Source organism: Lepisosteus platostomus, chromosome 7 (assembly GCF_059453375.1).
Source record: "Lepisosteus platostomus isolate fLepPlt1 chromosome 7, fLepPlt1.hap1, whole genome shotgun sequence".
NCBI lineage: Eukaryota > Metazoa > Chordata > Actinopteri > Semionotiformes > Lepisosteidae > Lepisosteus > Lepisosteus platostomus.
This window is the reverse complement of record NC_142617.1, coordinates 2,510,660-2,533,730: the sequence shown is the minus strand read 5'-3', so window position 1 is coordinate 2,533,730 and position 23,071 is coordinate 2,510,660. Positions and strand designations below refer to the sequence as shown.

Sequence of the window (23,071 nt, the reverse complement as noted above, 5' to 3'; positions counted from 1 at the left end):
CTAATTAGAGCTATTAGCAGAGTGTGTCAGTAAATACCTTATATACTCTTATACAAACAGTCTCCATATACATCAGAAAATGAGTCATGGCAACCTGGAACCTAACCTGGAAGAGGGTACAGGTGGGACTACACTCTGGATGGGATACCTGCACTGTTCATCACAGGGTATACACACACACACAAGCTCATAGAGACCATTTACAGACACCAATTCGTTTAGCCAGCATGTCTCTGGAAGGTAAGAGATCATGGAAAAACCCACACAAGAGAGAACATGCATATGCCACACAGAATTTGCTGCAGTCTGAAACTGAATTCAGGACTGACCTCCAAGCCACAGTGCTAACTTTTACGAGGATTCACAGTGACTAATTTTTTTCTAGTGACTTTTTCGTAAGAGGTCCCATTACTCCTATCACATGATTGAATTACTGTAGCTGGCCTTGCCTCCTAAAGTCCTACTGAAGTTCCTTTTTTGTAATTGGACAGAAAAGCATGCTGTGACTTTTTATTTCCCTACTAAGACATACTTCTCTTGTCTTTCCTTTGTTCCTTCGCCATGTTCTTCTTTTTGTTTGCTTCGCTTTTGAAGGCGTGTGGCGTAGACTTTGAAGTGAAAGCTTTCTGTGCAGAAAACCTTGAAGAAAAGATCCATAAAAGGTACAAAGGCATCACTGTGCAACTAAGAAATCCAGTGTTCAGTGGAATTTATCATTTGATCCTTAACAAATTTAAGTTCTGTATCACTGTCCACCCTTGTCATCTGTACTTAGATATGATTCAGTATTTCAGTATTTTTTTGCTGACATCATTCAATCCATTTTTAAACTTTAGTAGTATTCCACAGTTTTTAGAGTACACTACCATTTTACTCATCTGAAAGTTTACAATATATGATTTATTCAGATAAAATGAAAAGAGAAGAGTCTACCCAAAATACCTCTAACAATTCCAAAATTAAATGTTAAACAAATACTAAAACTGCTCTTGTATGACATAGCAGCATTAAAAAAAGCGAGATATACAGAGCTTCAGACAGAAAACATAACATTATAAATTCCACAGTCTTGTGGATGTATCATGCAGTATAGTGGCACCTTCTGGGAGTTAGAATTAGCATGTGAATTGCTAGATGAGAAGAATCGTAATGAAGAATAGTTACTACTGCAATGGGTAAGATATAAATCCAGCCAGCCTCCTTGCATCCTGAGGTGCTCAGTGCATTCTAATGAAGTGCCATTTCCAACCAATTACTGTATTTCAAAAGACACCTAAAATGACTGGCACACCTTTTCTGCCTTTGGAGTCTGTTAGGGGTGTTCTAGCCAAAGTGGGTGTTTTTGTATGCTCAGGCTTCCTTGTAAAAATTGCAGCTACTGCCATATTGTTACCTGTTTCTTTTTGTGGTGGCTAAATGATTCTGATATGTAGTCTGTCCTTTTCCTTCACCTACAGTATTGGGACAGCAAAGTCAACTACTGTTATTATAGTCAAGCATTTGTATTTGTAATCAAGAGATTATGTGTATTTCCATGCGTACATGTGATCATAGCATTAAAAAAAAACATTAAAGCATTAAAAAAAAATTGTGTTCAAATGACCATACATATTGGGACACACTAACTTTAAGCCTCAGAGTAAATGTCAGTATTTGGATGTGTATTGCGTTGAGAATTTCAGCATGAAGGCTGTAATCCACTGATCTCACCAAACTCTTTGTACAATCATTTCAGACGCTTTGCCAAGCCTTTGGTCCAGTTACAGCATTTTTGCATATTCTTGGGGTGTTCTGACTTCATTTCTTTCTTCAGCATGTGAATTTCCTATCAATTGGATTGAAATCTGGAGATGGACTTGGCCTTGATTGTATGAACCATATGTTTTGAGTCTTTGTCAAGCTCAGTGGTGAAGTGACACCCAATAAGTATGGAAGCATTTTGGTCTACATAAGCAGGCAAAGTGGTTATGTAAGCTTCAGAATTTATTCAGCTGCTTCCATCATTAGTTACATGATCAATAAAGATAAAAGTGGGCCTGTTCCAGAGGCAGACATGTGTGCCCATGCCAAACAAATGTAGCATCTTTTTGTAGCATCTGCTGTTCCTTTCTTTCTCCACAATTTAACTCTTCCATCACTTTGGTAAACACTTTTGTTTCAGAACAGTCCTTGCTCATGTTTATGCTTCTGAGACTTCAAAATTACCTTGCTTTTGTAGGGCACTGTAACTCATGTGTTCTATTTTACTCGGTTTTATAAGCTTTTCATCGCTTAAAAGAGATGAAAAATACCTCGAGCACTAAGTTACAGTACCTTGTTTGATTCACTGTCTTGAATGAATAATTGCATATATTTTCCAATACTTCAAAATTTGTCATTCATTCACAAGTTAATTGAATGTAATTAAGAGAACAAAGGGGTGGTTTAAAAGTGGATGAGAACATGTTGTAGTGCTCAAATCACATCTACAGTAAATCACTTCTGCTGATCAGGTTTAATTGAAAGCTCCCAAGATTCTTATCAACATATTTTACTCACTGTAAGTTACATTGTGATTTTTTAAAAGATCTATGATTGAGATAAACAGTACAACTGGCTGTTGCTCGCAGTCACAGCAGAAAAAATATATTATATTTATATTATTATATTTATTATATTGCTGGACACCATATGTTTTTGGCTATAATATCTATACTTTGCTTGCAATGCTGTAAATTCTGAAACGTGTTTTTCTGCCATACAGGAATTCAGTACGTCTTGTGATACGTAAAGTGCAATATGCCCCAGAAAAACCTGGACCACAACCTATGGCGGAGACAACGCGGCAGTTTCTGATGTCTGATAAACCTCTTCATCTTGAGGCTTCATTAGACAAAGAGGTGAGACAACAGTGACTGTGAGAAATTGAATTTCTGAATGAATTACACCCTTTGGAACTAATTAAAATGCTGCTTCTTAATGGGACCTCCAGTCCTTAAATATAATGACACTTGTTTAATTATAACGGTTAAAATAGGGCACTATCAAAGTAAGACTTTTACTACATATACATACCTATAAAGTTATAGGATTATAATTTTTTATAGTTTATAATGATTATAAAGAAGTATACCTTCAAAGAACTGGAATACATTTCTATAGATTTTTAATGGATTTGAAAAGAAAGCGTGACTGTTGTTTTAGACAATACTGACCTCTATGGGCCCATAGATGTAAATTCAAACCAGACGAATAGTGAGCATGATTTTCAAACTGAGAAATAATTCCCTGAGCATATGAAACAAAGATATCAGTTTTCCTTATTCTTGGAGTAAGTGTAAAAACTTATGAAGCAGATATTGTCAACCAAGGAAAAAAGTGTGTTATTTATAAGTAACAAAAATTACACACATTATGTGTGAAAAGACATGTTTTCCTCTTTACCTTCCAGATTTACTACCATGGGGAACCAATTAATGTAAATGTTCATGTCACAAACAACACAAACAAGACAGTGAAGAAAATTAAGATCTCAGGTATCTTATTAGTTCCTGAAATTATGTATACTGTATATTCTATAATGAAAACGATTTCAATATCATGTTAATCAATTCTAACAACTTAACTGTATTATATATTGTAAACAGTTCTATAAATACTTATATATAATGATTATTACCTTACCTTAACTGTGTATTTTTGTGGATTTTTAAAAGAAAGCTGTACTATATGTAATTTAATATGAACACCATTGCATTTTAGTTGGCAGCAGATGCAAAGTATTATAGTTAGGGATATTTCTGACTCAAATCACAACACTACAGGAGACAGAGCTGCTTAAGCTTTTCTCATTTCACTTTGTTCTCTGCATTGAAAGTACATACAGTATATGTAATCCTTCATTTGTCTGCCCATGCAGTGCGTCAGTATGCAGATATTTGCCTATTCAACACAGCACAATACAAGTGCCCAGTTGCAACTGAAGAGTCAGAGTAAGTTTTTTGTAAACTTTGTCATATACTAATTCTATTTTCAAATGCTGTTTGGATGTTTACAGAGTCAGATTGTGTGTTGCATTAAGGTTTGGGTATTGCTCAATTTAACATGTTGCAGTGTTGGCTTTATACACACCGCTTATTAGCACCCCAACATATTTCTTGGCCTAAGTGGTAAAATATACTGTAAATACTGTTTGTGATGAAGCTAATAATTACTATAAATTTTGGCAGCACAATGCTAAAAAGTTGAAAAGTGAAGGTTAGAAAAAACTATTGACGATTCATTGCTATCAGTTAATGACAGCAAATGTTGCTATCAGCTATTGCCAAAAGCAATAACTGCTTTTGAGATTGTGATGGCAACCTGGATCATCATTCATGATTGCTTTCCTTTTCTTCACCGATCATTGAGTATCTTGTACAAATAATTGATATAGGTTAATAAATGATTGGATGTTTAGAATTTTCCTTTTGTCTTTAAAATCACCCAGTGGAAGGTACACTGTGTGTAGAAGGAGAAAGTGCTGATAAACCCTTAGAACAGAAATGATTGTTTGAAGGATGTTTAGCTCCATAAAAACAAGATATTAATTGATATCAGCCCGCAGAGACAATTTTTCCATCGCAGCACACTGTCTGTTTCTGCAGTGACATCGTAGCTCCTAGTGCCACCTTCTGCAAAGTTTACACGCTCACCCCCTTTCTCGCCAACAACCGCGAGAAGCGTGGTCTGGCCTTGGATGGAAAACTCAAACACGAGGACACAAATCTGGCTTCCAGCACCTTGTGAGTATGTCTGTGCGGTTCTTCAAGTCCCAAGAAAGACCGCTGCCCGTTGGGCAGAGACGACCATGAAACCCAGTACCTCGAAGACCAGGTGACATAGTGATGGTGCTGCCCTGTAATCGATGTGTTGTTGCCTTTTACAGGTTAAGGGAAGGTGCAAACAAGGAGATCCTGGGCATCATTGTGTCTTATAAAGTCAAAGTGAAGCTGGTTGTGTCTCGAGGCGGGTGCGTTTTTTGTTTTGTTTGTTGCTTCATTGCATTGTAATAGTTTTCTGCAGATTTGCACATTACAAATAGAACACTGCACATGTTATACTGTACGATAAAACTTCATATTTCAGTTCGTATGGAAACAAACATCATCTGCTCTAATGTACAATTTTTTTTTCATAGGTAGCTTGTCATTGGCAGATGCCTTAAACACAGTATTTGTAGATAATAATCTTAGCAAGTAATTGTTAAAGAAAGTGCCACACTCCTTTTTAGCCTCAAATGTAAATATTAAGATAATTGTATTTGCAAATTTTTTTTGTCTGTTGTAATAATATTTCAATATGTTGTGATAATATTTCAACACTTTCAGACTCTTGGGAGACCTTGCATCAAGGTAACTTGAAAACCTTTGTTTAACGTAATCACAGATTGCATGCCACTACTCAAGTTCATTGTTAATGAATAACACCAATATTAATTATATTAAAAACTCTATTAGGACTGTCACCTTGTAGTGTTTCATTATAACAACTAATTCATTATACCATTTAATATTATAATCCTCCATTTAAAAGTTTTGTAATGCTTACATACTGCTGTCCTACCAAATTATTAGAGAACTGAATGTTCCCCAAGAGAAACACATTCTGTTCAAAGTAAAGGGAATGACCCAGTACATGATTTGTCTCTTAATTCCTGAGGACAGTAAAGTTATAGTAGACTAGGCTATGTTAGTATAAGTGACCCCTTAGGATATTTTAATAGACGGTAAATAAAAAAAGGTTATAAAGTAACTGTAAAATGTTGCTACAGCCTGTAGTACAGGTATGTGTTAATTGAAATACAGTAATAAGGTCATCAGTAATGCACATATTATATTTGTTTTTCAGAGAAGTCATTAGAACTATTATTTCAACATTAAATAATCTGTATTAAGTTATGGAGCATCAGTAACTTGATTCATAGACATATATTACATAAATAATGCAATTAACATTATTATGTTACTACTTTAAAATAAATGTTACCAGATAAATATCTTTGTCAGAGCACTACTGTATATTTCAGTTTTTCCTTAGAAATATTTCAGCCTGTTTTTGCACATATCCATGATTCTTAACAGTTATTGACATTGTAAGTAACAGTCTTAATACAGTTGACAAAGGGATGCTGTTTCATCATGCATCATAAATCAGTGGTTTTTAATTTGGGTTTCTTTTCAGAAATATGAGGCCTTTTCGTAATAAAATGGCAAATATCCTCTTGATTCGGTGCCCCATGAAGAACAAACATTTTGGGCTTTTCAACTGGGATCATGAAATAATCATCAGAGATAATTGCACTATTCAGTGTAATTACAGCACTGAGATGTGTTCATCTCTTTATCCTGAACGCTGACTGCCCTTCTCTGCAGTTCATCAGCGCTATGCAGAAGGACTGAAGCTGCAGTAAACTGATTGCAAGTTGCTGTTATTAGAACCAACTCTTCATGTATGACTCTTTTGAAACACTGTAATAGTAATGTGTGTTAGGAGATTAAAACTAAATTAATTACTTATTACTTTATGTCTTACCAGTTTTGCAATGTAGGTGCACAAGCAAAGATGTCCAGTTTAATTTACATTTACCGTCCGTTGATCTGACAATCTCCTGAAAATTCTGACAGTGTAAATATCCCATTCGACACTACACCATTTAAATAAATGATCATTACTTCTGATCCAGTAAAATGAATATTTGAGATACTCAGGTTTGAAACCACTGCTGACAGTACAAGTCAAGCCATCTGCATGTTCATCATTGCATCATTGCACTGAGTGTTCCTGGTGTGGAGCTGAACCATGACGCAAGGAAACACTTTGTTGATTACTGAAGAAACAGGCAGCACTCCTCTGTCCCCTATGAAGCATGCTGCATGCATCTTTCAACATAAAACCATGGTCCAAGGCGGGTGAAATTTTAATCTATAGGTGGAAATGCAGTCCTTACTTAAATCTTACTTAAACCCATGATTATTAGACTTCTTATATACAGTAGGAGTTTTCATTTCAAAACTCTTTATTACGAAGGAGTGCCATAGTGTATCTCATATACAGTAATCTTGTTCAATGGATACTGTAAATTATTTAATACCCCATTATTTTAAACTAAAGAAAAATATTTTAGATCATAAGTTGTATTTAGAATAGGATTTATGTTTTTTGAGGATAATGTTCTATTAAGGCAAACTCTTAGCTTTAAAATAAAAAGAGTATTATTATTATTTAAAATAATTAATCAACTTTACATAACAAAATTGGATGCTAATTTATCCATATCCTTGATTAAAGTTTGTAATCATTACCAATGTTTTCTAGGGTTATGTTGTTTTTTTTCCGCTCAATGACAAAGAAAATATTTATTCAATTTGAAAGACAGAAAAAGAAAATCTGTTTTAAAGGAGACAATTTTTTTAATTTTATTTATTTTCATAGACAGCAAATATGCATATTTTATATCTACCAGCAAAGGTTACAATGGCTTTCTGTTCTCCTTTTTCAGCGATGTTGCTGTTGAGCTTCCCTTCACATTAATGCATCCTAAACCCATTGAAGAAAGCTTCTACAGAGATGGTACGTACAGCTCTTGATGGGTGGGCTTGACTGAAGTGTCACCATTCAGCAGAAATACATAAATGACACTCAAATGCCATCTGTAAATTCATTATAAAAATCCCAAAGCAGTGTGCAAAAGACAACTTATAGGTGGAGAGGTTGTTTACTTTTACTTCATTCAAAAAACATTTAGATAAAACTTCAAAATGTTTCGAGTTCTGAGCAGAGCCAGTAAAGGACAGTGCGTGTGATTCCAATGAGAAATTCCATGGTGGTTAATTCTTGCTATGAAATAAAGTATATCTTATATTAAATTAGACACATGTTCTTTAATATGTAGTGGTGAAGCATTTCTGATCTTTTTCTATCAGTGCTGAATGTACAGTACAACAAAAAAGAAATGTGGTACAAAACACCAAGATATTTTTCTTATATTTTTATTTGAAGTGTACTTCAAGGAGGCTATACGGTAGATGCTTTAAAAAAAATCTGAAGGCCTGATGAACTCTGTATAATTTATTAAGTTGTTTTAAAGACATTCTTTACCTTGGCCTTAATTTTCACAACAAATATTCTGCTGTGTCATCAGCCTTCCTTTTATTTTTATCTTAGCTCCAGAAAATGAAGCACCCATAGACACAAATCTGATAGAGTTCGATACCAAGTAAGCAGTCTGCTTGTGAGTGAAGCTTGCTCAGCCTGGGTGTTGCATGGCTAACTAACCTTGCATTGCACTTCATTCTCTTTCTTTTTATCCCTTTGGCCAAACTGCATCTCCTTTCTTCTTCTCATCTTCTTCACCATCTTGCATGTGCACTAACAGCGGATAAACGCAAGTACGTACGCACTGATGCACGCTTGTCTTATGGTAACAGATTTGGGCATGCGTTTCTGGTTTTATGTGAGACACTGTCATTTGGGGATGGCTTGCACACTCTAGGAACATGGCAGTACGTAGTAAGCAGCTTAGTCTTAAAGTCAAACGCTATTTTTTCTGACTTTGTCTCTGTCTTTACTAAAATGATAAGACAAATCCTTGTCTTATGCAAAACAAATTAAACATCTAAAATACAGAAATATAATCAGCACAGGCAGAAATTGTTTAATTTTCCACACCAGTGACAGAGAAAAGGGAAGAACTCTGTTGCATTTTTAATATCGAGCACACTCCAGAATTAAAGAGCCTGAACATGGTGCCACTGGCAGTGACTTGAAATTGTATTAATCTTAATTTATTATTTTAAGTTTAATTAAGAACAATATTATTTATTTTATTTATCAACAGCAGGTAATAAAATGTTATTGTAAGTATGAAAAAATATGATTTTTGTAAAACTGTAATTGTATTAGTTTATATAGGCAGCTATAAGATAAGATCACTTTATTGGCCATATTCAATTTCTTGTATTAGGAATTTGTCTTTTTGCATACCTCAGCTTGTTCTCCATAAGACACACAGGCAGAGAGAGAGAGAAGCTTGGGGTCAGAGCACAGGGTCAGCCATTTATACAGCTCCCCTGGAGCAGTTGAGGTTAAGAGCCTTGCTTAGGGGTCCAACAGAGTAGGATTCCTCTGCCAGCTGCAGGATTTGAACCAGCAACCTTCTAGCCACAGGCACAGATCTTAGCCACAGTTCCACCGCTCTGCCCCTGTATCGGCATGCATAGGCTGCAAAGGAACAGGTGAAGGTTTATTCCATGCTGAAAAAAGGAATAGAGACAAAAAAGAAAGGAGAAAGAGAAACAATCTCTTGGCCGTGGAGCCTTCTTCAGTTGTAAGCTCCACAGTTGAAAGGTTGTTTCTTTTTTCTTTTCCTTTCAGAATGGAATAAACCTTCACCTGTTCCTTTGCTGTTGTATTATTTTGTGTAAGGGCTAGTGTTGTGAAATAGCAAGTACATTTTCGCTGGGATACTAAGTAATAACTTCCACTGTTTTCCAACACAGTGCAATCTGTATGGATTGGAAAGAAAATCGTATCATGTAAACAAAAAATAACCTGCCCAATCACTTCTTCTTTCTTAGTGATGATGACATCGTATTTGAAGATTTTGCTCGGCAGAGACTTAAAGGTGCAAAGGATGACAAGGATGAGGAAGACGAAGGCGCAAACTCGCCCAAACTAAATGACAGATAAACAGGCGGGACTAGTTCTGTTCTGTACTGTGACACTGGTACGCAGAGGTACCAGAAGCTGCAGATAACCTAGAGCCTGGGAATCCTTTTATTCTAAACAGTGGTGCCATTCTTTTGTTCATGTTCACATTTGTCTTTGACTTAACACAATGATATAAGGCAAGCAAACAAAAAGAACTCATTCTCAATACAAGCGGTAGAAAATATATCAATTGAATTGTGATTACCAGACCCAGGGGCACTCAGCAGCACAGTGCTCCTCTGAGCCACTTTGTTATACCTGCATTTCATTGTGAGACTCAAAACGGAATATATCAGATTTTTTCATTTGTTTTTAGGAATCTGATTGAGGGTAAATACAGTACAAGCATTAAGAAATACTGACTAACTTCCTGTTGCTTTTTGTAACACGATATACGTGTATCCAGTCTACAAGTCATAGGGCAGACGGGAGACATGCACAGTTCAGCTGAGGGATGAAGAACAGAGTCCCTTGTTAGTAATGTTTGCCTTTGCCTTTACAAAACATGTGACTTTGCACAAAAGGATTGTCACATTGAAGTCTATCTCCAGTAAGCCCTTCAAAAAGGGTTAGCTGTTCTTAAGCATTATTAATGTAGTAAAATACTCTTCTAAAAACTTACATTATACAACCAATCAAATAAAATGAACAAATAAATAATAAAAGTGAAAAACTATCTTTTTTTGGAAACCATATCAAACTACAGTACCATCCACGGTTGATACAGTCTTCCGCAGACTGGTAAAAAATTAGATCTGTTTAGAAGTGACTGCGTCTCAAGATACTTTTCTAAACCAATTTACATATTTTGGACCTAACAAAAGAGAAGTAAGACTCAATGATTTGCTGTTATTGGCACTTTTGTTTTCTTCCAACTTTTGGTGGGTGGATACATAACAAATGGCAAAGTGCAACATTAAATATAGACCAAGATTTGCTCCTGTAAATAACAGCAGAAATCTGTACATTAAAAAGCAAAAATAAATCAACAGAAGGTTCTATCCTGGACTATCAAATGTAGTTCCAATGATGTTGTAATTCCACTTTCTGAAGAGATCTGAAGACGTGGATACAATATACATTTAATTAAAGTGAAACGGTTGGGGAAAGAGAAAGCAGTCACACTGTGTCAGTGTCAGTAGTTTTGCTGGTGATGAGGACAAACCGAGCAGCCATGGATGGGAGATGGTGCAGTCTGGCTTGGAGTTATCACTCATTACATTAGCTGAGTACACTAAGGGTGGCCTTGCTGTAACACGTGTTCCGGACTTTATGTCTGGTAAAAAAGGAATGTAAAATTTCAGAAAATTAAATGAAGAGTGGTAGATTTAAACCATGTCAGCGTTTCACTTTGTATTCTACATCTACATTATTTTCTGCTAAGGTTTTTTTTAATTTTATTTAGATCTATACTAGTTCAGTGAACCTGTTTACTGCTTACTGCGAATTGTCTTCATGCACCTCAATAAAAATTATTCTTAAAGAAAGACAACACCAACTGCCCCTGATGAGTCCTTTTATATACCAGTCTAAATTATGCCCATGTGAGAATGTGGCTCTTGGCTCTCCATCAATTAACTAATTAAATCAACAATGCACCTCATGTGAACCTCTACACAGACAATAGAAGCCTTATGGCCTCTAATAGCACACCCATTGTAACTAACATCTTCTCTACAACTAGCCCCCCACTATGATGACATTGTTCTAATAGAGCTTTTCCAAACATCTGAAAATAATTGGAACAGAAACACTAGTGAACTCACCATCATTTTTAAAAGGAGAGTATAAATATCAGCATTCTACTTTTGTTTGAACAGATGGTCCATCGCTATCAAGATTTCAAATGGTTTTTGGATTCATGGAGTTTAGTTTCTGTGTCCATACACATACTCATCAACAGAACAGAAGTGTGGTACAGTTCTGCAGGGACATTTTAAACAAATTCCTTCTCCATTTTCATGTCATATGTGTTCTTTCTGAAATTTAGTTTTTTTTTAAATAAATTCAGTATTAAATAACTTATTTACTTAATAAAATATTTAGGAAATAGCATTCAGTTTGATTTTTCATCTTATGGTAAAAGTCTCACACAATATTCTAAAGCATTTTCTCTTTACAGAAAAAAAGGAACAGTAACAATGTAAATGCATCAGACTTGGCGTGCAGTCAGGTGTCATTTTAATATTGATTTAAAATGTTATTAATACTGGCATTTATATCACAGTGAAGCTTCGATAAGAATTTTATTATGGTCTTTAAATTTCTTTGTGTTTCATAAGATCTACTAGCTGTATTGCAGTATCCAAACGTCTATTACTATGTATTGTTTTTAATGGCATTATAATTTTAACACATTTCAAAACAATTTCAGTTATTTGAAAAATGCAAAATTTTGAAATGATCAAAACAGAAACATCTTTAACTCTATACATGGTCAGTACAAATGATATTATAGGTTTTAAATTATTCCCAGTTTGGAAGATCTAATACAAATGCTGAATGCAAAGAAAACACTCTCCTCGCTAATATTTCCGTCTGAATGTCACAAAATGTCCTTTTTTATAGAATAACACATTTTTTACAATAAACCAGTACGTATATTCTCCATACCTTTTTTTTAAAATAAGCCTCAAGGACAAATTAAAAAAGAATCTTTTTTGCAACACTACTTACTACGGGATCTCTTACTAACTCCCCAGTTTGTTGTTGTACGTTCTGAAGAAAAAATAGAAATTATTTCTGCAAATGTAATTCCAAGTGCATATCACTTTATGAAAAATGTGCCTAATTTTACAAAATTAATAATTTCTTACCAATGAGAAACTCTTATTTTATTGCACTCCACATTGATACAAAGTGCAGTAATCCCTAAACCCATTAATGTAAGGAAAATAAAGCAAAATGTTTACATTGAATAGATATGCCTATTGTTCTTCCATGACTGCTCTCCATGTTACTTAGAATGATCTTTCTTAAAGATGACGCTTTCTTATTTATAATAGAGCTTAGTGTTAGAGCTAGTGTTTGGAACTATCAAACACGTTGAAGGTTTTAGTATTTATGAGACGAAAATGTGGTTTTATATGCTTCTTGATTCCAAACGCATCATATTTTTGTAATGCAATTTCTCTGTACCATGTTCAAAATATCACTTTGTTTCTTTTTGTTCTGGGATGTATTTGTGATGTTTGACTATTCTGTCAAGTCTTAATAAATAATTATAGTTTAAATAATGTATTGCATTACTCCTTTACATTGTTTTATTAAAACTGATATACATTGTGTAGACACGATGCAAAACCTTTGATCAGGTTTATACAAAACATTTTAGTTAAAGAGGTCCATACAACCATTTTTAAATATATAAACAACATTTTTATTCTTTATAAACATTAATTAATAAAGCATTTAGGGGTTATTTTGTATTGGGATACTAGTTTTTATCCTTTTATTAACAATTTATTTATAGTCTCTCACTATCTTACAGCTTATAAAAAATATATAAACAAAATGCATAGCCCCTTATATAAAGTTTTACCAGCAAATCCTAAGTTCTTTATACTATCAGAACTAATAAGCACTGATTCATTTCATTTCGAATAAATAAATATTAAAGGACTATTGAAAAATTAAAAAAGTGAAACACAAGGTAAGTTTGTGAATCACTCTGTGCTTGTGCTTCTGTCTTAAGAAGTCACAACTTCTTAAAAGAACAAACTAGCAGTACAGTGTCTAGTCTTATAATTTTCCAAATTCCTCTATAGTACTCAAACACAATTCCTACAAGTTCCAATTGAACTCTCAGCTAAATATTGATTGTTGTTGGTCTATTTAATTGAAAGCAGAATTTAAATATTTCTTAGAATGGAGTGGGCATGATTAGAGATGAGGAAAACAGGAGCAAGATCTATTTTTTTTGCTATATTGTTGTACAAATATAGTAAAAATAAGATTACATCACAAAGAAATATTTTGTTGGCAAGGCCTCTACTATACAGAAGACAAAATAAATTATTTGTTTGGTTCTTACTTCATAACTTTCTACCAATACTTCTTTAAGGCATTAGGCAAATCTCATTGTTGTGGCTGTAATTGCAGATTATTGTAGGAGTAAACTACATTATGTATACTATATATAATCAGGGAAACAACAAACAATTTAATTGCTTATTTTTGCGTACATTGGCCTTCAATTGGTTTAGAATACAGAGGAACACATACTGTACTGTGGTTGCCAACTGCACTTTAACAAAAATAAATAAAAATATTTAGAAACATGCCATACAGTATATCCACAGACCTCATCTGCTGTACTGTACATAGTGCAGCTAAAAATTAATGGATAAGAATTATTTTCTGCAAATTGGGCCTGAAAGGGGAAGATTTAAATTGTACAAATGTACTGTAGCAAAAGGTGTGTTTCTTAGTCAACGCAAAAGAGAATTAGGGCCATGTGAAACACCTACATTAAATCTTTAGGCTAACCATGGTACTTTGTGACTATTTTGTAAAGGAACATGTCAGTTAATATTTATGTATATTTTAGTTGGAAACATTACTGTGAGTTTTAGATGCTTCCCTTTTCATTTTTTCTTGCCAGCTTTAGTCATTCACAGGTCATAGTGATTCCAAAAAAACTGAGTGATTCCAAAAAAATGTTCATCTTGTACAAATAGACAGTTTCCATATTAGAAAAAAAATTCCATAACCCTAAAAAAATCCAACAGATTCCACATGTTCCTAAATTACTTTAGGCTCGCTTCTTATTTAATGATTTCAAGTGAGTTTATTAGATATCATTAGGGTAGGATGTAAAGTAATAATAAGAGTGATGGTCTAGACTAGCAACCTATGTTCTACTATAAAAAAACACAATGCTGACTAATTAGATAATTTATATGTGACACATGGTCATTTTTCCTTAAATATTGGCTAAATAATTAAAGATCCAGATTTCATACTTTACATGGGATATAAATACTTTAATAATCTGAGTCTTTGAATCACAAATGAATAACTTGAAATGTGCTTAAAATGTATTTCATGTAACCCGTATGTGACTCATTCACAGTATTACTATAAGCTATTCATGCAGAAGCAAAAAAAAACCTAAACACTTGAAGTCATGTCTCTTGAGAAGTCATGACCCAAAAGGGTATTCTATGCAGCAAAACAAACAGGCTGTAATTCTCTGAGTACTTTTCAATACTCCAGAAGGAATTTAGAAGTCTTTTATATTGCTGCACTGTAGATGTTCCTTGAAGAACCTGTAACTCTGGTGAGTTCTCTCTTCTCTACATCTATCTTTTTGCTTTTCATAATGATAGCCACACTGACATAGAAGTTTTATATTTTACATGTGCCCAAATGAAGGTTAAATGAAAATTGTAAAAGATAATTAATCCTAAAATACAAAAAAAAATGTGTAATTCCTTTCAGGAAAGGGAAACAAACTAAATTGTAAAATGTATTCCATGTTGAAAAGAGAAGAAAAAAAAAGAATCAGCTGTGGAGCCTTCTTCTTCTCCGAAGAACCTAACACAGCTACCTACTTAAAATTCTGAGATACTGACAATGAGGGTGATTTTCTAATGAAGAGAAAATTTGCTTGAGTGTTTATTTGTGTGTAAAAGAACTCATGCTTTCTATCTAGCTGTGTGTGCAGGAAGCAACAGAGAGTCATGCCAGCTGTCAACACCTCCAGCCTCCGTCCAGCAGTGTTCATTTTGATGGGATTTCCTGGGATCGAGCACCTGCAGCACTGGCTGTCTGTCCCTTTCACTGTCCTCTACATCACTGCTCTTGTAGCTAACAGCATCCTAATACTAGTGATCAGACTAGAGAAGAGTCTGCACTCTCCCATGTACCTTTTCCTTTGCATGCTGGCAATGGTGGACATCGGTTTATGCACAACTACTTTACCAAAAGTGCTGGAAGTGCTTTGGCTCAACAACAAGGACATTTCATTTGAAGGCTGTTTTATTCAGATGTTCTTCATTTATGTTTTTGTAACATTAGAATCCTCAATTCTGTTGATGATGGCTTTTGACCGATACATTGCCATTTACTATCCTTTACGCTACACAGCAATGCTATCGAAAAAACTCATTGGTAAGGTATTTGTGGGTCTTTTAATCAGAGATGTCGTTTTAACCGGGATTGTACCAATATTAGCATCCAGATTGCCTTATTGTTCTTCTAATATTATCCCCCATTGCTACTGTGACCACATGGCTGTAGCAAAACTGGCCTGTGCTAATATAACCATTAACAGTCACTACGGACTGGCAGCAGCATTTTCCATATTAGGTCTGGATGTAATTTTTATTGCTTCTTCTTACATAATGATTTTCAGAGCAGCACTAAAACTAGGATCAAAAGCAGCTTGCTTAAAAGCTCTGAACACCTGTGGGTCTCACTTGTTTGTTATCTTCTGCTTCTATATAATGTCTCTGCTTAATTATGTATTGTACAGGCTTGGAAACGGTTTTCCTCCTCATGTTCACAATATTTTCTCAGTCTTGTATCTTCTCATTCCTCCAGTGTTAAACCCCATTGTTTATTCTGTTAGGACAAAGGAAATTCGTCAAGCATTTCTGAAACACTTCCTAAAGAGAAAACTTCACCCTGTCATTGACCACCATTGATTATTTTAATAGTCAAGATAGAAGCCACTGCTATAGACATATCAGGTAATTCCAGACCATTTTGACTAGAAGATTGGAGGCAGATAATCTAAAAAAAGTAACAGATTAAGAAAAACAACTCAACTTCAGTTAGTGGGCAAAATAATGTTTTTACCTTCAGCTATTCTTTATAAACACAAATGCAATATTCATAAATGTAAATAGTGTCTAAACCAAAGTGATGTATTTTTTAATAACATGAATTTGAAACCCGCTTTAAAAAACATATGTCAGCTATGAAGGGCCAAGTGATTTTTGTGTCAGTCTGTGGGTACTGTGGGAGAAACTGTTAATTTTGCTCAGCATTAGGTGTTGTTGAAAAGGGATTTTCACCAGATTTATGAGATGTATAAGACGCAGCCATATGTCTGAAAAAAGAAACCTTGCAATTCATATGAGGAGCTTCCCAGGCTACGTAATTTCACAGCTGCCTCAATATATCCTTTGATCATGTTGAATTACTGTGGTTCACAGTGCTGAGGTCGGGTGTTGTGTGAGATGATGCCCATAGCTTTCATCCAGGGGTGCACAACTGGGATCATTAAACAAAAAATATGTTGGATTTTTTGTGCTCTCATTTGTCTAAATTATTTTTGTCGTCTACTGATTAATGTTTAAAGAATTGCAATCTTCTGGCCTATTGTAAATTTCAGAATTAAAGACAAAGGAATGTAAATAGGGATTGTTTGTGACAAGGCTACTCCATGTGAGGAAACATACAGTAAATAATTAATGTTATAAACGTATGTTAGTTCAAACTGTCATTGGTGCAGTATGAATTTTTCCGTTACTCAAAACAAAGTTTTTGTGTTTATTTACATATATAACTTTAAGGGCATCCATATTCTTATTAGCTATTAAACCTGAAGGGGACAGGGCCAGTAATCTGTCTTCCTGAAGACAAAGGAGTTGCATTTTTTGAAAGAAAACAGATGTTCTCAGTAGTGGTGTCTGTCTGTGTTTTAAACACTGTACACCGTATGTACAGTACAGGACAGTTCTACTACAGATTCTTCTGAAAGAAGTTCTGAAAAGGTTTACTGCATGATCAATTTTATGGTGAATGTTAGCTGAGAAATGAACAACAGAACGTCCGTCATGTAGTTTGTCACATTCGTTCAGAAACAGTTTTTTCATCACTTTTAAGGCACGTTTTCTGTTACCATGCTCATTTTCTTAGTAATTGAAATTACTATTCACAGAGAGTGATTTAGAAAAAGGTTGTGCCATAAAACATTGGAATGTATTACAGAAGTCCTTTCTGTCATCATTACCGTGCTACTAATTATCAAAAATATTTTGAAATTCCACGTAGAGTTTTTTATATTTAAAACAGAGAGTCAAAACAATTTCCTTGTGAAAGTTCAAGAGGTTTCCTCATGCATGCACTTTAAATAAGCTTTATTTAGTGACTGAAAATCAGTGACATACATACAGTAACACACCCTGAAATGCAGAAAAAGCTTTTGCTGAATTGCTAAATGTTGAAATATGGTGCTTTAGAAAATGGACAGCTTCTACAAAAAGAGTTTACAGTAAGAAAGTAAGGGACAAACGTTTCACATATTCACATGCTATAACTTCACTTAATACATCAATGCAACATTTTGTTTTAAAATGCAACATGATCACTCTGCAGTAATCAGAGAGAGGAAGAAAATAAAAATCAACATGCCTTGGCTTTCCATACAAGCAGATGTGGACCACACAGAGCATGTCCCATTGGTAATAAAGAGCGATGTCTATAAAAATACATTAATAGGAAGATTAATGTAGTGGTACTGTTTATTGGTTCTCCCACCTTGCCATGCAGTGGTAGAATACCACATTAAAAAGACCTCCAGAAAAATGTGCATAACTGAAACAAAAGCTACAATAACTTGTGCCCTGTGAATTATTTTTTAAAAATCAGTGTCAGAGATAACTCTAATGAAACACAAAGAACTTCACTTCCTTACTGGTAAGGAACAGATAATGAACACCATACCTTACTGTGTGTTTGACTTGTGCTTAAGGTCCTTCCTTGTCTGATCTATATGAGATCTAAATGAATGGAAATCTTCAGACATCATTTTAATGTCATGTTAATTATTTTTGCTTCACACATTACTCACTATGTGAAAAATGAAATGTCTATTCTGTAACCAGATTGAATGCATTACACTGCTACACTATAAGCATACAGTGTTATGCTTATAAAATATTCATCTTTCAAATATAAAACATATCTACGAAATTTAAGACACTCTATTGCTAGAAAACACCTTCTCCTCTTCAGTGTACACTGCTGCATTACAAAATATCTGCATGTGGCAGATCGATGACACTGGTTACAGTATACAGTATGTGCACAATACATGCCCCAGCTTTGAAAACAAGCACTAATTGAGCTTTAATCTGAAAATTATTAAGAGCAGCTCTGTGTTGCTTCTTGTACTTGTTTACGTTATGTGGATACTACTGATTCATCTTCATGCATGATATATCTGAGGTTATTAACATTCATGGTGAGTATTTTTCAAAACACTAGAGTCGGCCTCCTGTGAAATGTCTTGAACCAAAGCAAATAAGATGCAGCCAAAGCAATGAAAGAACAAATTAATCCTCAGAGTATTTTCTGAGATGTCATAAATAACCTACAGTGTTCACTCTCCGTGGCAGAGCAACCCAGACCCACTTGTGAAGATCCAGTGAAATACAGGGCACGTCTCATTTTGGTGAGATCTCTTTAATTTCTCGAGAAACCATGACGTGGTAAAATGTGTTGTGATGCTTAAAAATAATGCAAATAAAACTTACAATAAACAGTGACTTTTATTATTAAGAGAAATAATTTGTTTTAAGCTTCAAATGCTTATTTGTGTGTAAAAGAACTCTTGCTTTCTATGTATGTGTGTAGGAAGCAACAGAGAGTCATGCCAGCTGTCAACACCTCCAGCCTCCGTCCAGCAGTGTTCATTTTGATGGGATTTCCTGGGATCGAGCACCTGCAGCACTGGCTGTCTGTCCCTTTCACTGTCCTCTTCATCACGGCTCTCACAGCAAACAGCATCCTAATACTAGTGATCAGACTAGAGAAGAGTCTGCACTCTCCCATGTACCTTTTCCTTTGCATGCTGGCAATGGTGGATATCGGTTTATGCACAACTACTTTACCAAAAGTGCTGGAAGTGCTTTGGCTCAAGAACAAGGACATTTCATTTGGAGGCTGTTTTATTCAGATGTTCTTCATTTATGTTTTTGTAACATTAGAATCCTCAATTCTGTTGATGATGGCTTATGACCGATACATTGCCATTTATACCCCTTTACGCTACACAGCAATGGTATCAAAAACACTCATTGGTAAGGTATTTGTGGGTCTTTTAATCAGAGATGTTGTTTTAACCGGGCTCATACCAATATTAGCATCCAGATTGCCTTATTGTTCTTCTAATATTATCCCCCATTGTTACTGTGACCACATGGCTGTAGCAAAACTGGCCTGTGCTAATATAACCATGAACAGTTATTATGGACTGTTTGTGGCATTTTCCATATTAGGTCTGGATGTGATTTTTATAGCCTGTTCTTACATAATGATACTCAGAGCGGTGTTAAAACTAGGATCAAAAGGAGCTTGCTTAAAAGCTCTGAACACCTGCGGTTCTCACTTGTTTGTTATCTTCTGCTTCTATATAATGTCTCTGCTTAATTATTTATTGTACAGGTTTGGAAACGGTTTTCCTCCCCATGTTCACAATATTTTCTCAGTCTTGTATCTTCTCATTCCTCCAGTGTTAAACCCCATTGTTTATTCTGTTAGGACAAAGGAAATTCGTCAAGCATTTCTGAAACACTTCCTAAAGAGAAAACTTCACCCTGTCATGTGAAGTTTCGGTTATTTTAATATTTAAGATTGAAGGCACTGCTATAGATATACCGTATCAGGTAATTTCAGAGCATTTTGACTAGAATCCTGACAGTTAATAATCTAAAAGTTAATTGATTAAGAAGAAGCATATACCAGCTTAAAACCTTAATGTGCCCTTCAATTATGTGACCAAAATAACGTTTTTACTGCAGTTAGGGTTGAAAAACATAAATGAAATATTCACAAACTGAATGAGAATAGTGCAGTGATGTACACTATTAGAGCAGTGATATATGCAATACATTGTAGAATAAAACATACTGTACATAAACAAAATAGAAATATAGAAGAATATATATATATAGTAGAGGTGTTGTTGAAAAGGGTCTTTTCACCAGGTTTATGAGATGTATAAGATGCAGCCATATGTCTGAAAAAAGAAACCTTGCACTTCACATGAGGAGCTTCCCAGGCTACGTAATTTCACCGCTGCCTCAGTATATCCTTTGAGCATGTTGAATTACTGTGGTTCACAGTGCTGCGGTCAGGTGTTGTGTGAGATGATGCCCATAGCTTTGGGGTTCATCCAGGGGTGCACAACTGGGATCATGAAACAAAACATACATTGAATTTTTGTGCTCTCATTTGTGTAAATTATTTTTGTCATATACTGTTTAATGTTTAAAGTATTGCAATCTTCCAGCCCTTTGTAGATTTCAGAATTAAAGACAGAGGAATGTAAATAGGGATTGTTTGTAACAAGGCTAACCTGTGTGAAGAAAATTAAATATAAAATATTATAAACTTATGTAAGTTCAAACTGTCATTGGTGCATTATGAATTTTTCCATTACTCAAAATAAAGTTTCTGTGTTTATCTACATCTATAACTTTAAGGGCATCCATATTCTTATCAGCTATTAAACCTGAAGGGGACAGGGTCAGTAATCTGTCTTCCTGAAGACAAAGGAGTTGCATTTTTTGAAAGAAAACAGATGTTCTCAGTGATGATGTCTGTCTGTGTTTTAAACACTGTACACCGTATGTACAGTTCAGGAAAGTTCTACTACAGATTCTTCTGAAAAAAGTTCTGAAAAGGTTTAATGCATGATCGATTTTATGTTAGTTCAGAAACAAACAACAGAATGTCTAATGTAGTTTGTCACATTCATTCAGAAACAGTATTTTCATCAATTTTAAGGCATGTTTTCTGTTACCATGCTCATCTGCCATAGTAATTGAAATAATTTTGAAATAGTTTCCACAGAAAGGGAAGGGTGATTCAAAAAAAGGATGTTGGAATGTATTACAGAAGTCCTTTCTGTCATCTTGTGTCCTGCTACTACAGTAATTATCAAAAATGTTTTGAAATTCCATGTGGAGTTTTTTAAATTTGATTTAAACAGAGAATCAAAACAATTTCTTTGTGAAAATCCAATAGTTTCCTCACGCATACACTGTAAATATTTTTTAGTGAACGCTGAGGATTAAGAATATTGAAGAGCAGTGACAGCTATGGACCTTGAGCACTCAGTACTAATCAGAGAGGAAGAAATTAGACATGCCTTAGCCTTCAATATAACGGCTGTTGTTGACCACGCAGAGTGTTCCCCATTGGTAACAAACCAATGTCAATGCCTTTAAAAATGCATTAAAAGGAAGATTAATGTAGTAGTATTGTTTATTGGTTCTCCCAGCTTGCCATGCAGTGGTAGAATACCACATTAAAAAGACCACAAGTAAATGTGTATAACTGAAACAAAAGCTACAGTAATTTGTGCCCTGAGTCACTGGGATTTAAAAAAAAAATCAGTGTCAAAGATGACTCTAATGGAACACAAAGAACTTCACTGCCTGCACTGCACCTTGTCAGACCTTGCACACCTACGGTACGTGATTCCGTCTTCTGATGCCTCCCCAGTGTACAGTGTATCCTGCTCAGAAAGATGACCTTTCCACTCTGTGCAATAGGATTGTGGTTTCTGTTCATCAGCTTGATAAGTGTGTATCTCTGCTTGCTGAATACTGGATAATGAAAACAAACCATACATTACTGTGTGTTTAACTTGTGCTCGAGGTAGTCCCTGATCTACCCCTGATCTTGTCTGATGGATATGACAGGATATGACTGAAAATCTTAAAACATAATTTTAATGTCATGTGTATAATTTTTGCTTCACACACTTACTATATAGAAAATAAGGTGTCTAGGCTTTAGCCAGATCCAATTCATTACACTGCTACAGAGTCTGCTTATAAGATTATGCATTTTTCAGACATGAGATCTGTACAAGAAAGGCAAGATTTAAGACTCTATTGTTAAAAAAACACCTTCTCTTCTTCAGAGTACACTGTTTGCTGCATTACAAATCCTGTCCATGTGACAGATCGAAGGCACTGGTTACAGTGTATATTTGCGCATTACATGTTCCAGCTTTAAAAAAACAGGCAGAAATTGAGCCTTAATCTAAAAATGAATAGGAGCAGCTCTGTATTGCTTTTTGCACTATATACAGTAAATGTTATCTGTGGATACGCGTGATTCATCTTCATACATTACATATCTAAGGTTATTAACATTCAAGGTAAGTTTTTTTTGAAACACTAGAGTCGGCCTCCTGTGAATTGTCTTGAACCAAAGCAAATTAGATGCGGCCAAAGCAATGAAAGAACAAATTAATCCTCAGAGTATTTTCTCTGATGTCATAAATAACTTAGTGTTCACTCGCCATTGAAGAGAACCCCATACGCAGCTGTGAAGATCCAGTGAAGTACTTGTCCTTTTGGTGAGATTTTCTAAT

General features: G+C 34.9%; 3 protein-coding genes across 5 annotated transcripts in view; all 3 read left to right on the top strand.

Annotated features, from left to right (window-relative positions):
* The window catches only part of LOC148657882 (beta-arrestin-1), a 51,805-nt gene extending 38,840 nt beyond the window's left edge, over nt 1-12,965 (top strand). For 2 of the 3 annotated variants that reach the window (XM_088638491.1, XM_088638494.1), the window contains 10 exons: nt 595-662; nt 2,744-2,879; nt 3,431-3,515; nt 3,899-3,971; nt 4,626-4,763; nt 4,907-4,990; nt 5,349-5,372; nt 7,520-7,590; nt 8,185-8,236; nt 9,597-12,965. In XM_088638491.1, the coding sequence (XP_088494617.1) occupies nt 595-662; nt 2,744-2,879; nt 3,431-3,515; nt 3,899-3,971; nt 4,626-4,763; nt 4,907-4,990; nt 5,349-5,372; nt 7,520-7,590; nt 8,185-8,236; nt 9,597-9,708 (843 nt within the window). In that variant the 3' untranslated portion in view covers nt 9,709-12,965. The remainder of the gene's footprint in view (nt 1-594; nt 663-2,743; nt 2,880-3,430; nt 3,516-3,898; nt 3,972-4,625; nt 4,764-4,906; nt 4,991-5,348; nt 5,373-7,519; nt 7,591-8,184; nt 8,237-9,596) is intronic. The other variant, XM_088638493.1, reaches the window with a different exon arrangement.
* A 2,376-nt stretch (nt 12,966-15,341) lies between these two features.
* On the top strand, nt 15,342-16,983 carry LOC148657881 (olfactory receptor 52E4-like). The gene has a single exon (XM_088641902.1). It carries the CDS (start codon nt 15,414-15,416, stop codon nt 16,377-16,379), a length of 966 nt encoding a protein of 321 aa, XP_088498028.1. The 5' UTR covers nt 15,342-15,413; the 3' UTR covers nt 16,380-16,983.
* A 2,350-nt stretch (nt 16,984-19,333) lies between these two features.
* Nucleotides 19,334-20,321, top strand: LOC148657880 (olfactory receptor 52E4-like). The gene has a single exon (XM_088641901.1). It carries the CDS (start codon nt 19,334-19,336, stop codon nt 20,288-20,290), a length of 957 nt encoding a protein of 318 aa, XP_088498027.1. The 3' UTR covers nt 20,291-20,321.
* The last annotated feature ends 2,750 nt before the right edge of the window (nt 20,322-23,071 follow it).